Source organism: Polypterus senegalus, chromosome 1 (assembly GCF_016835505.1).
Source record: "Polypterus senegalus isolate Bchr_013 chromosome 1, ASM1683550v1, whole genome shotgun sequence".
Classification (NCBI taxonomy): domain Eukaryota; kingdom Metazoa; phylum Chordata; class Cladistia; order Polypteriformes; family Polypteridae; genus Polypterus; species Polypterus senegalus.
Genome location: NC_053154.1, coordinates 259,084,515 through 259,100,189, shown reverse-complemented (window position 1 = coordinate 259,100,189; position 15,675 = coordinate 259,084,515). Strand labels below are relative to the sequence as shown.

At 34.8% G+C, this 15,675-nt stretch overlaps 1 protein-coding gene across 1 annotated transcript in view; it reads left to right on the top strand.

Moving 5' to 3' along the window:
- The window catches only part of LOC120541276 (neuropeptide FF receptor 1-like), a 50,845-nt gene extending 41,139 nt beyond the window's left edge, over positions 1 to 9,706 (top strand). The window contains exons 3-4 of the mRNA XM_039772764.1: positions 6,371 to 6,467; positions 8,637 to 9,706. Of these exons, the coding sequence (XP_039628698.1) occupies positions 6,371 to 6,467; positions 8,637 to 9,495 (956 nt within the window). The 3' untranslated portion in view covers positions 9,496 to 9,706. The remainder of the gene's footprint in view (positions 1 to 6,370; positions 6,468 to 8,636) is intronic.
- Positions 9,707 to 15,675: the final 5,969 nt, after the last annotated feature.

Here is a 15,675-nt window from a genome sequence, read left to right as displayed (position 1 = left end):
AATGTTTTACAAAACCATTTTGGATAATCGCTTACCTAATTGACATACAAATTCAACACAAAGTCATATTTGACAAGTTAAGGCTTACCCTTAATGCGTGAACTGGTTAACCCCTTATTGTAAGCCATTCAAGCAGATGTGATGTTGTATGTAACTAATAAATGCAGTTTCAATCAAGAAAACTACTATTGTCAAAAAATAACCTTCATTTCAAAATTACTGAACCTAACGTATCTTTAATCTGCATGAAAATTTTGTAAGAAATTTGAAAGTCATCCAGTTCAGTCCCCTTCTAGGCTTTTTTTTACTTCTGAAATTCTTCTTCTTAAGTGTAGCCTCATTTCTATGAAAATGACAAGCACAATTAAACTGCTCCATTGAACAAACAACAGTTTAAAACATTTCAGGAAGACTTAAAGTTGTTAAATGTAAAATATTTTTAATTTTAAGACTCTGTTCCTTGATAAATAAAAATAATTTAATTATTTGCATTGCTTGATTAAAAAGTAGATAAAAATACTTTGAGAATTCTGCTTTGTCTAGCATTGCTCATAAATCACATCATCTCATCTCACACTAAATACAGATCACCTAAACAACAGCAACAATGTATTTCTTGTATAGCCCAATATCACACAAGGAGTTCCCCAGTGGGCTCTGATGGTCTTGTGTTTGACAGCACCCCAGCCTTGTCTCATTAAGGAGACAAGAATCACCCCTCCCCCCAAAAAAGAGACTGTTGTAGGGAAACAATGGAAGGAATCTTAGGAAAGGCAATTCAGGGAGAGACCCCTTTTCCAGGTAGCATTTGCCTGAAATAGTTGTCAAAAAAAAAGGGTAAATACACAAAACAGAACACAAGTAAACATCTTCACAGAGCTAGATGGCCAATCTATCATTGCCACTTCAGAAATTCAACAGTGCAGTAGTAAAAGTACAAACTCCATTCATCCATTATCCAACCCGCTATATCCTAACACAGGGTCACGGGGGTCTGCTGGAGTCAATCCCAGCCAGAACAGGGCGCAAAGCAGGAACAAACCCCGGGCAGGGCACACACACACACACCCACACACCAAACACACACTAGGGACAATTTAGGACCACCAATGCATCCAACCTGCCTGTATTTGGCCTGTGGGAGGAAACCCACAAAAGTACAAACTACAAAGCAAAATGCATGAATAGATTATATTACTCACTAAATACAGACCTATCACATATGGGGATACAGATTTGTTCAGAGTCCTTGAGACCTTGGCCAACATGCTGGCTTCTCCCTTATTAGCCATTCCACACCTGAGTCAATGCAGGGCCGGACAATCTGATGAAAAGACCCTTCTACCTTATGCCCAGAGGGGACAGGGCGGTCTCATGGTCTGGAATCCCTGCAGATTTTATTTTTTTCTCCTGTCGACTTGAGCTTTTTTTTTTTTTTTTTTTTTTCTGTCCACCCTGGCCATCGGACCTTACTCTTATTCTATGTTAATTAATGTTGACTTATTTTCTTTTCTTACTGTGTCTTTTATTTTTCTATTCTTCATTATGTAAAGCACTTTGAGCTACATTTTTTTGTATGAAAATGTGCTATATAAATAAATGTTGTTGCTAAATTCAAGTAGTGAGTCTTCAGCTGGGATTTGAAAGCTGCATCTCTTACAGCAGCAGGCAGACCATTCTTGTCACTAAAAGCTTGACCTCCCACTGTTATTTTATTAATCCTTGGAATCATAAGCAGCGCAACATCTTGAGATTTTAATGTATGCTCTGGTTTGTAAGTAATGATGAGTTCAGATAAGTAAGCAGGACCTTGTCCATTTAAGGCTTTACATGTTAATACTGTAAATTTGAACAGTCAGTGAACACCGCACTGCAGTAATCAATCCTGCTAAAAATAAATGTATGAATTAATTTCTCAGTATCATGCATATTTAGAAAACATCTCAATTTTCCAACATTTTTAAGATGGAAAAAAATGTTTTGGATAGTTTTGTGTAGTGTGTTTAAATGACATGCTAGTGTCAAAGATAACGCCTAGTTACGGGCTGATTCAATAAAACTGATGGTAATGCAGAGTTAAATAATGACAAAATATTGTTGTGATCAGCATCATTCCCTCCAATAATTAACATTTATGTTTCATCGGTGTTTTTAAAGATGAGTAGATCTGGACCTTCCACTCCTTTAACTCACTGACACATCTAACTAAGGACATCAGAGAGATGTCATTTGGTCTCAAAGAAAGGTATAACTGGGTGTCAACTGCATACAAAAGAAAATTAATGTTATTTATTTATATTATACTAAATCATCTTAATGGGTGTACATAAAACCAGTTAAAACTGGTATTATAGCTTACTTACTTTCAAATAATGGATGCAAGTGCTTTTCCATCACTGTGCATGGAGTAGCTAAAATAACTAAAAACATTTAACAACCAAAATAAATATGTGGTAACATACATCTTTTAAAATGGAAATCTACTACATAGCCTGCTTGTCCTAAGTAGCAGTCTTATTTAAAATCAAGAACATTTATCTAATCTCAGTTCAATTTTCTTATTTTTACACCTTATACAACAGACATTTTCCTTTGGCCACACTGATCCAAGAATAATAAAAACCACAGTATTGAATTAAAAATGTATAAATTCAAGTGTGACATAATAAATATACTGCACAAAATATGATGTGTTGTGCTTGAGAATGTAACTAGTATAGAAAAAAAATAAGAAAGGGATCAGAAAAAGAGATCTAGTCAAAAACAAAACTAAGGTACAAACTAGGAATTTAATAAACTGTCACTGAAACCAAAACGTGAACCAGAAATTAAAGTTGAAAAATTAAAATCTCAGAATCATTAAGCAGAAGAGCATTTATAAGAAACTTAGCCACACAGAACTGGGTTTCTGTTAGCAGTTTCAGATGAAGAACAGACACCGGCGCTGACCCTTTAACTTACACATTGAAGACATCACTGGGTGCACTTATCAGGTTAACTTCCATGGTAACGTCAAAACAACTTTCCTAAAGCTAAAAAATGAAAATGGCATCAAGAATGTTAGAAAATTATTTTAACATCATTAAAAATAGTTAAATCCAAAAATCACTGCAAAATGTGGGTTCTGTACAAGTTAAAACCCTAAATGGGTGTAAGAAACTTAAGAAAAACATAATGAAACCCTCACAATAAATAAGAAACAAAAACACTTCATGACATTCTGTCTGCAGGATTCATATATCAAATGTCTAATAGTCTTTACTGAGATTTTAAATTGTGATTATTTTTTTAACCTTGGTTATTCCACAGCATGAGCAAGATGATAATTTTTCAATAGTTAGTGCTTCTACAGTCATCATCTGGTCTTCACAGGGTGCAATGCAAGGATCAGGCCTCACGGGCCACACTTACAGACACAACAAGCCATTTTACTAGTTGCTAATCTGCCTAACCTGCATATTTTTGAGCTTTGGAAGGAAACGAAAACCCATGCAGATAGAGAGAATGTGCAAATTTCACACAGACAGTACCTGAGTTGAGATACAAGTGCAAGATTCTGAAGCTGTAAATCTCAAGTAAATCAACTGATGTTCCTTCCGAACAATACATTTTCAGCCCATAATTTTATACCTTAGGACCCCACATTTCACACTTGACATCACCATGACTGAAGAAGGATGTGTAAAAAGTAATGGGGAATTCTTGTTTATTAAACATTCTGTTGAAACTTAAAATGAAGAGAAATGAACATATTTTCCTTTTTTAATTCATTTCCCAAGAATTTTGGGAACTTTGTTAAAGCTACCTTGAAGTGTGGCTCGTGCATTGGAATTATACTTTGTTTCTCTGGGAAAAGGTTGTACTGTACATTGCTGTCTGTAATATTATAAATAAAATACTATAAGTAAGCCAATGGTGTTAGGTATAATATGATTACCTTTCACCTATGCAGAAAACCAAAGAATTGACTGACTGGCAGCAGCAGTTAGCAACCAGTACCAGTGTCTTAACTATAAGAATTCTAAACAGCCGTGGCTGTTGCAGTTTTCCAAATGTCTTTATGAGAAAGGCAAAAATATAGGATTAAAGGAAAAAATAAAAGAAATAACAAAGTTAATACAATAAATATTGATATAACTGAAAGCAGAACATTTTACAGAATAAGAAACAAATTGAAGTTCAAGAAACATTTCAAAAGCTAAATATAAATGAATAAACAAAACCGGAAACATAACACAAACTACGACAGAGTAGGCTTGAGAATCTCGAAATTAATTCATGAACCAGGATAGAGACAGAACAGTTTTGAGGTGATGGCTTATTAATTGTTGCTGCCAGGCAATGCAAAAAATGATGTGTTGTTAAACAAACTTACTATACAACAACTTGGCTGTACGTGCAATGAAAACCATTAATTTATGACTAGTACATTTCCAGGGTGCTACTTCATTGCAATGCTCAGGATCCTTAAAAGAAACACAGAATTTCCAAAATGAGGTCTTTTATTATTTCTTCAGGGATGGCACGGGAAGTGAGTAGACTACTCTTAACTTTTTACCCTTGTACTTTTTTATTCTTTAATGACCTCCCAATTTATCTGAAATTCCATTTTGTTCTATAATAGAGGAATTTTCTGAGTGGAGCTCAATATCCAGAGGGTTGGAGGATGTTTTTGGTGACATTTATTAAACATACTTTTTGAAAGAGTTAATTTGCCATTATCTAATGAATTATAAACATTAAAAATACTGAAATAAATGCATAGACATGGATGCTGGAGAAACAAAAAAGAAACACCAACATTTGGCTGCCACAAGTTTTTACACATACCTGACAGGAGAGGTGAGGTGGTCTATTCGGTCTTCTAAGGCCAGCATTTGAGCAACAACACCATTAAATAGCCTGTGATTTTGCCCCGGTCAGGAATATTTTTTTTCTTGCATATGGAAACCAATTCTAGTTTCCATCCACAGCTTCACAAGAATTGCAAAGTATTAAATTAAATTGCATGCTACATTATCCACACATTTTCTTTAATGTAATATACAATCCTCATATATATATATATATATATATATATATATATATATATATATATATATATATATATATATATATATATATATATATATATATATATATATATATATATATATATATATATATATATACTGTAGTGATCCTCTTCATAATTGTTTCATCTTAACTACTAGGGTCAGTTCTCCTCAAAGAAGTACCCACAAGTGCTGGATGATAAATACATAGAAAAACCAATTAAATACTGCTTTGGTATATGGTACTGCACTCAAAGCAATTTTGTTTGAAATAATTTGACTTTCTTTTCTGTAAAAAAAAGTGCAGCTGTTCCACTTGAAGGAAGCTGTCTGACTTCCATATTGTACCTGTCAGCCCATGATATGCTGTTTAATCTATTTAAAGAAAAGAGGAAATTGTATAAAATAAATATCTTAGTTTTTAACATTGAGCATACAACATTTATGCAATAAAGTTTAGCTGAGGTTGAAATGTAATCAATAATTCAATCAGTCAATACATTAACAATCATTTCACATAGTCTGATTCACAGTGGAGCTGTTCACCTATAAAGCACAGTCCAGAATTATTCTGATAAGGCACTGAATGCCCAAAAAGCTGATATTGACCATGAAATGGACAAGATGGTACATTAAAGAGGTAAATGAGCAACACTTGAGATCATACATTTTTAATACAGGAAAAAAATCAGAACTGGTATTTAGAGATATAACTAAAACGGAACTGTTTGTTCAATTATAACTACTGCTAGCTTTCTTACAGTATACTCGTCACATACATTTAAGGTGAACCCAAGACATATATTATGATTTCATAAAAGTAAGCAGCATTGTCAAAAATTCTTTACAGAAATTGGCATGTAGCAACTTAAATTACACTCTTAAAACCATGGGGTGTTTAAGAAAGTGTTCATACAGAATGAGACTTAGTCATCTTACAGAACCAGCCCCCTTCATATGACATAGTCAATGGCAGCACAATACCTGCTTTAATGGTTTTTGACTTCCATGCTGAATTTTTTTTTTTTTTCAAAAAAGAAATGCAATACATTACACTGAACACTTATAATTCAAATTTTTGGCCACTAAAAAAATCAGTACCCTAAATGCTGATACTAAAAGACTGACCCTAAAAAACCATTTCAGGTTCAGGTTTAAAGGTTTTGGTTATCGCTCATATATATTAGGTGCTTTATAAAGTAAAGTTTGATTTTATAATTGATCATCATTTCTTATGTTTTCCTTAATAAATATGTATCATTATTATTTTGGTAATGAGTTTTAACAGACATTAACATCGTTTTTTTAATTTACAGGCTGGCCATTTAACAATGCCGTGTGTAAGATGAGCGTCATTCAAGGGGCCTCAGTTTCAGCCTCTGTTTTTACTCTTGTAGCCATTGCAGTTGAGAGGTAAGATTTAATATGAATAAGTTTACAAATCAGTTCTTTCTCACCGCTTAAGTTATTTCCACAAGTGTTGTTGTTGTTTCTTCATAAGCCAAAAAAAGAGCGGGTTTATTATTTATTTATACAAGATTATACTAATTATAATCAAATCAATATTGATACTCACTTTGTAGGGTTTTTGTCCTATCTTGTATTCTTTTAGAATCAATTATAGTTTCTATAGTTGTTCTTAATGTTACTTATTATATTTAATCTTGTACTTTTGATATAAATAAATCACAAATGAGGTCGGCACGGTGGAGCAGTGGTAGCGTTGCTGCCTCGCAGTAAGGAGACCTGTGTTTGCTTCCCGGGTCCTTCCTGAGTGGAGTTTGCATGTTCTCCCCGTGTCTGTGTGGATTTCCTCCAGGTACTCCTGTTTCCTCCCACCGTCCAAAGACATGCAGGTTAGGTGCATTGGCAATCCTAAATTGTCCCTAGTGTGTGCTTTGTGTGTGGGTGTGTTTGTGTGTGTGCCCTGCGGTGGGCTGGCGTCCTGTCCAGGATTTGTTCCTGCCTTGCACCCTATGCTGGCTGGGATTGGCTCCAGCAGACCCCTGTGTTAGGATATATTGGGTTGGAAAATGACTGACTGACTGACTAAATCACAAATGTGTTCACTGTTAATTTATGAAGCAAAATGTTGTCATGGAGTATCACTGTGAACTGTGTAGATTTTTGGCCAGATTTTTTTATCTTTTTTTTTTCTTTTAACCTGTTTCACATATTAATAAAAAGTTTAGTTAATATGAATCTTACATAACAGTATACAAACAAATTGTAATGAATGATATCAGTGTTAGTGGTTGAGCACAATAGTGTTCCTCTCCAACCTTCATTTTTCAAGTCAGGAAAACACATGCCAACAGATAACTGTAAAAATAAAAGTCCTTAAAATTAATTTTAAAAATGTGGCATTCTTTTGAAATATATTTTTGGAAAAAACATACATGTGGAACATAATGTACATAAAAGCATGCAGTATATATAAATATATTAATACATTTGACGGTTGAGGGATTAAAGCCTATGTAGGCAGCAGTGGACACACAGTGGGAACCATTGCTCGACAGGGTACTAATCCATTGCACGACACACACATTTCAATAACACTTACTCATACTGTTTTTGTTTTTTTTTTTTTTTAATTTAGTGTCACCAATTGCCCAAATATGCAAGTCTTTTAGATGTGGGAGGACAGAATAGGAAGAACATGTAAACTCCACACTGACAGTTATTAAAACCTAGTCTCCAGGATCTATGGAGTAGTAGCACTAATGATTGTGTCAATGTGTTGCCATAATATACCAGTAACAAGTGTAACACCCAAGAACGAAAAATAACAACTTAAAACAACTTATATCAAATACTGTATATAAAATACTTGCTTCTCAATAGTCCTGGCTATCTGGAATAAATACCATTAGCTCGACTCAAAACACAGCGTCACAGAGTGTGCTTTCTACAGCATTCCCTTTTTGCTTTCTTCCCTGGCACCATTATTTTTCATCCATGTATACATTTGTTCCAACACAGCTGGAGGTTTAAAGTTTAACTGCAGTCATCAATATCATTACATGGGTCACCACTAGAACTTATGGAGACACCCCAACAGACATCCCTCTGGAAGCATGAGGTCTTCCTGCCTCCCTATTCCCCAAATATTTATTTAAAGGGTCAGGCAAGTAAATCCTCATACAAAAGTAGAACTTCATTTATACATTTCTCTTTAAGGCTTGTTATAGTCAAAAATATGCAATGAATGTCATTATTACAAATCACACAAAGTAACTTCACTTTTTTTTAAAAGTGAATCATGTTTGAATGTATAACTAAAAAATACATTGCTTAGCTATAATATGTTTGCCAAAAGCCACCCTTTTGCTGTTCAGGGCTGAAAAAAGAAAAAAAAAACTGTCAGAGTGCTAAAAATGGTTTTCAGGATACAAGTTGTCTAAGGACATGTAACAAGCTGAATAACATGTATATCAAATTACAACTGAGGTTTCTTTCTAAATTTTAAGTTTCATTTCAATGTAGGAAATAAAAATATGTAGCAGAAAATTTGACCACAAAGAATTTTCATGAAACCAGTAGTAAACCAAACTAACCACAAACTGTTTTCTACCATAGGTTCCGCTGCATTGTCTATCCCTTCCATCAAAAGCTCACTTTAAAGAAAGCTCACATTACAATAATAATCATCTGGGTTTTGGCACTAATCATGATGTCCCCGTCTGCTGTCACTCTGACTGTTGTAAAAGAAGAGTACCATTTTATGGTTGATGAGTTCAACAATACATACCCTTTTTACACTTGCTGGGAAGCCTGGCCGGATCATGAGATGCGCACCATCTATACAACCATATTATTCTCCCACATTTATCTTGCACCACTGATCCTGATTGTTATTATGTATGCTTGGATTGCTGTTAAACTTTTCAGGTCACCAGTCCCTATAAGGGATGGACACACTGAAGATCATGATGGCCATCGAGTCTCTAGGAAGAAGATTAAAGTCATTAACATGCTCCTGATTGTAGCTTTGCTCTTCAGTTTGTCCTGGTTGCCTCTCTGGACTCTGATGCTGCTGACAGACTATGGGAAGCTGACAGCAAGTCAGCTCAATCTAGTGACTGTATACATCTTTCCATTTGCACATTGGCTGGCGTTCTTTAACAGCAGTGTCAACCCTATTATTTATGGCTATTTCAATGAAAACTTCAAAAGGGGGTTTCAGGCAGCTTTCAAGTTTCAGTTGTGCTTTGCAGAAATGGAGCATCATGAGACTTATGAAACAAGGGCTAGCGCTGGAAACCACAACCGAATATTTGTGGAAGTTCAACCTAACATACCCAAGGAAGACAAAAAAGTGGAGAAGACGTTAATGTTTGGTCAGAGAAATGGGAAAGTGTCTCATGGGCTGGTGGTGGACAGATTTAATAAAGACTGTTTGCATAGCAATAAGAGTGTGTCAGCCTGGGACAGATAAATTTCCTCAGCTTTTTTTGTATTCTTAACACAAAATGATAAATTATGGGAGAAAATCCTAAAGTTCAAGGTGAATGCCTTCATGATTTTCTGTATTATCACTAAGAAGACTTAATTACAGGACCTGGTGGAATACTCAGATTAACAGACTTTGTTTTGTGTATTACTCCTTGAAGGTGCTTTATTAGTACTATGCGAAAATAAAGTTGTTTACAACTGGAGCACAGGAAGGGGAAGTTGTTCCACTGAATCTCAGATTTGATTGAATCTGCGGCCTTGTGGTTAAAAGTCCAATGGCTGAGTCACTAGGCCACACTGCCTGCTAATATTACATTAGACCACTAGATACTTTATATTCTAGTTTAAACGTGGTTAAAAGTCCAATGGCTGAGTCACTAGGCCACTAGATACTTTATATTCAAGTTTAAACATGAAGCAGGTTTAAGACATGCCACAGTGGTACTTATCTAATTAACGTGATACCACAGAGAGTATCAGATTTCTATTTTTTAATAAAGAACAGCAACTGGATTATTTTGCTTTCTTCTGAAATTGATTTTCCTAAATTAATTAACTTTTCAGGAGGATCATCTCCATAAATGAAAACTGCAAACATTGCATCTCTTCAAATACAGAAAAAATGTTCTTTTAGAAAATGCATAAAATATCTAAGAATGGAATGTGATGATATTAAGTCTCTACATGTGTGCAATATGGAGCCGTGGAAAACTGCTGCATTTGTGATAATTGCATGTTTGAGAAATGTATAAACTTGGTCTGGACAACTATGTCTCTTTTAAAAAAGAGCAGTTTTATCCCATGATCAAAAATAAGTAAGCACACATAACCCAAATGTATTTAATATAATCTATGTTAATTTACCATAGTAATCTGGGTTCAATCACCATGATGTTGCACTGCTTTTGAAGAAGTAAAGTTGAGAGTGTAGAATAACATGGATTCCTTGTGTTGACTCTACTGAGTGAGATGTTATTGAAAGTTTTTAAAAGGTCTAAGTATTTGTGGGTGCAATAAATATGGATGTATGGGTGGGTATCATTCAATCGGCCCCTCAATATTTTGCAGAGAGATTTCACTTTTTTATTGTGCTATGGCTTAAAAGTGTTTGAATGCACTTTTGCACACATCTATGAAATTAACTGAATTACTATGTCACTGAATGTGCTCGGGCATGCTAGTATAATGATCTGCAACAGACTGCTGATGCAAGTCTTTCTTGAGGAAGGTAAGCACAAAAATGTTTTTCATTTTAATAATAAATGTGAATATATCTTGATTGTACTGGTACATTAGACACTAAGATTCCAACTTATCTTTGACAGCATGGCACAGTGTTTGTTCAATCCATTACATTTCCAATTATACAGCAAAAATCTGAATTTGTCCTTTCCCTTTCCTTACATTTCTTTTGCAAGAATGTCATATTCTCATGAATTTATTCGCATCCTTCCTGTGTTAGGCTTTACAGTAAGAAGATGTCATTTTGCTGAAAGTAGTAAAAATTGTGAACATCATCCCTATAAGAAAACAATCTGACAAGAAACTACAGACGTCAGTACAACTCACTAATTTGTGTCCCCATTGCATTTTTGTGATTTGGGCTGTTTTGCATACATATATTCTGTAAAAATCATATGTTTATAGGAAATAGTTGAAAAGCTGAAGAATTTGCTACAATAGCAGATATTTATTTCACATATTCTGTTTTTAATGCAGAGTCTTATTCCAAACAATCTTCTCAACAATCGCTCCTTTACTTGTTTTGTTCCATTTTGGGTGGCTATACCTTTATTGTTTAGAGCTTATCAACCAAAAAACTTCCTACTAAATTTTCAGAATAAAAAAGACATTAAATTGGTCTATTAATTAAAAAGTAGACACCATTTTTCACTGTTTTTATACCAAGATGCTCGCATCACGCTTATCTTGGACACTTCCACTAAAATGGTGTTCCAAACATTTAAAGCAGGTTTACTAATTGTTTATGTCTACAGGTAACCTTCACAAATGGGAAAGGCAAATTTGTAAGCTGCTGTCACTAATTTCATTAGTCTCTGCAATATTCTTCTCCTATAGAAAGTGAATCATTTTCAGTTACTGAGGTTGCATCAATTATCTCACTTATTAAATCTTTTACTCAAGGAGCCTTGTCTAGCTTTACTCACTCATTCATTCATATTTAGAAGTCATTTTGGGTTCATGGGAACCATAAAAGGAGAATTATAAGTAGCATGCAGGTTCATTTCATTTTTAAAACATTGTTGCAGTTTAATAGCACCCATTCAGACTATCTCACAGCTCTGCCATTCAAATTAGCATCTATATTCATAATCTTCAAAGCATCACACTATTTTTGAAAGAAGTCTGCTTCTGATGTGCATTTAAGGGTGACAAATATCTTCTGCGTCTATTGAATTGTCAAATTTTGGTCTGATAATGGTGAATTACTTACTATTTTTAAGTAAATTATATTCAGCAAAATGACAGAAAATTTCTATTCTCTAGCCCATCCTATCTTGTATAATAAAATGCATGCTTATGTATAAAAAATATATACAGTATACAGTTGCATAATTATACAGATGTTGCTATTCTTGGCATTACAAATTGATGTTTGAACTCACACATCTGGTCTCTTATTGTGTTATATGATTTGCTGTATACAAAATGCCAGATTTGAATCCACCAATTGCTATGCTGTTGTTGCATCATGGATCACTGGATCATGGCTAGACTACTAATCTATTGTATTTGATTTGTAAAATAAAAGTGTTTCAATACAGCTATGTCACTTTTCTTTATTTCCTCTATTCTAATTTTGCTACTACTTACTAGCTGATGGGCAGTTTAATTTGATACATTTCAGTAAGCTGTTCTCCCTGATGTTTTTCCAGTTTAATCCTTAGGGAAGTTCTCAAGTGTATTTATTCTTCCAGTCTGTTTCTAAAAGGTGCAGACAATTAAATTTTTGTTAGTCTAAACTAAAAAGGAAATACACCTATAAAGTCATATGTCTGCGGTGGGCTGGCGCCCTGCCCGGGGTTTGTTTTCTGCCTTGCGCCCTGTGTTGGCTGGGATTGGCTCCAGCAGACCCCCATGACCCTGTAGTTAGGATATACAATATAATACAATACAATTAATTTTTGTATAGCCCAAAATCACACAAGGAGTGCCTCAATGGGCTTTAACAGACCCTGCATCTTGACAGCCCCCCAGCCATGACTCTCTAAGAAGACAAGGAACAACTCCCAAAAAAACCCCAGTAGGGAAAAATGGAAGAAACCTCAGGAAAGGCAGTTCAAAGAGAGACCCCTTTCCAGGTAGGTTCGTTGTGCAGTGGGTGTCAAAAAGAAGGGGGTCAATACAATACAATACACAGAGCAGAACAAATCCTCAATACAGTATAAAAATAAAAATATAGCGGGTTGGATAATGGATGGATGGAAGTCATATGTTATACAAATCAGAGTTGTATAATGAATGTAATATTTTTTAATCTAAAAACAGATGTTTTTGATTATATCCTCATTTAGGCTAACAGCCTCCCATTTTGTCTAACAACTGTAATTATAGCATCCTCTTGAGAATCGCTTAGTATACTTTAACATATTCTGTTTTAACTTATTTTAATATACCACTGCTCATTTACTAATTTATGATTGAACCTCTTTCCTTTGTTTTATTGTAATCAGCAGTTCTTTGTGTTTGTCATTTCAGTGTCATGGTGTGTAGCTTTTTAATTCCTTCCTCATGCCACTATTGACTGCATCTCCCACTACCAGTGATGACATGTGCAGGAAACTCAATTGATGCTCATCATCTCTAATTGCACATTTTATCTAAACTCTGATATGTTTTGAATTATCAGTTCATATTAACCTTTTCTTGTCAGACATTTACTGCTCACTCATGTTTTGACTCCTTACTTTTTATAAGCATGTGTTTGATTACTTTTTCTTTGCTCTTGTAAGCTACTGCCTATCTGTCAGTATGAATGTCTTCATCTGTTCAAAAGGTGTTCTGTTTGTCATATTAGATCCTCTTTAGAAATATTGCAGATGTCTATCATTATTAACTTATTTGTAAAAGTACATTTAAGTCCAAAATAAGTAAATAAATGTTTTAAGAATGCTCAAAAAATGCTGATTAGTTGTCCTGATTTTCTTAAAGGGAGATTATTACTGCCTAAAATGGAAAATGCCGATTCTTATCATTAACATGAGTGGTTATGCAATCTTGAAGAGACAGCTAATTGAAATAATATTGACCAGAAGATAGATGCAGTTAAAAGCCAGACACAATTCTAAACCAAAATATCCATCCAATTTGTCATCTAAACTCAAAATGTAATCAGAAATTTTAGTTGAAAAATCAAAATAGGAGGATCAAAATTGGAGTGTTTGTTAAACAGAAGAAGAGTATTTGTTTTTAATTATTACCTGCAAACTTGAAAAATTAGGAAGTACACCGACCTTTTAAACCATCACATTGGTGAAGTCACATGTGGCTTATCACTGGGTAAAAAAACTATGGCAACCAGTTCACCAACCTGTATAATTCAGCGGCCATCCGTGGAAGAGATCCATGTCTCATACAGAGCTACATTTATTAACATACACTGCCTGGCCAAAAAAAAAGATGCCTTATGAATTTAAATAAGCAAATACTTAAGAGCTAATAATTAGATCAACAATCCATCCATCCATTATCAAACCCGCTATATTCTAACACAGAGTCACGGGGGTCTGCTGGAGCCAATTATGTTTCAACTGGCAATAACATATAGGCTTTCTTAACATATAGGGTTTTGAATAGCTAGTTTACTCATATGCATCAAGCCAAATTTACCCCTGTAATGCTCAGTCATGCAATGATAAATATGTTTCAGCTGGCAATAACTCCTTCAGATTTAACTGTTGCAATATATAGCAATTTATTTCTTAAACAACTATGTCTGAAGACATTTCCCAAGGTCACAGAAAAGATGCTAGTGTATTCACCAGGGCAAATTACTGGCCTACATCAAGCAAAGAAATAAATTCAAGATTTTGAAGAAATTAATGGAATTAGGTTAAGAACTGTCCAATGCATTGTTAAAACCTGGAAGGACAGTGACAAACCATCAATTGCGGGAGAAATCTCATCAGAAAAAAATCTTGAATGATCATGACCAGAGATCACTAAAATGTTTGGTGAAGTCAAATTGTAGAAAATCAAAAGTAGAACTCACAGCTATGTTTAATAGTGAAAGTAAGTACACTTCCACAGGCATAATGCAATGAGCACTGAAAAGCACTTGTTAGCATGGGAAAAAATGGCTTCAGGATGCTATGGAGCATAAAGATTGGACTGTTGAACAATAAAAAAGGCCATGCTGTCAGATTAATTCAGATGTACCCATTTCCACAGTGGTTGGTACATTAGGGTGAGAAGGTAAGCACAAAAAATGTTGGACATTTCATGCATAGTGCCCACTGTACAAGCCTCGGGAGGCAATCTTATGACGGGTTGCTTCAGTAGGTCTGGTGTGGGTTCAGAAACGTTATGCAGCAATAAAATTAAGTCAGCTGAGTCTCTGAATCTACTGAATGACCAGGTTATCCCATCAATGGATTTTTTCTTTCCTGATGGCATGGGCTTATTCCTGGAAAACAATGCCAAGATTCATTGGTCTCAGATTGTGAAAGACTGGTTCAGGGAGCATCGAGAATCATTTTCACAGATAAACTGGCCACCATAGAGCCTGACCTTCACCCCATTGAAAGACTTTTGGATGGATGTGGTGGAGAGAACTTGATGTAATGGTTCAACTTTGTCACCAATACAAGGTCTTGTCAAAATATTAATGCAAATCTGGACAAAAATAAATGTTGTGTGAGCTCATTGGAACAATGCCACTAAGAATGCACATCATAATCAAACTTAAAGGCAGTCCAACAAAATATTAAAAGGTTTACCTCTTTTTTGGGCCAGAAAAAAATCATTGACACATAGCCATGATTTGTAACAGAAAAGCACCGACTGGCCTCTCTTCAGATCTGAAAAATAACATTCTCTAACCCACTTAATCGAAATTAGAGCTGCATGGGCCAGAGCCTATCCTGGCTACATTTGGCCAAAGACAGGAACCACGCAGAGTTTTCGGTTAAGGTAACGTGTG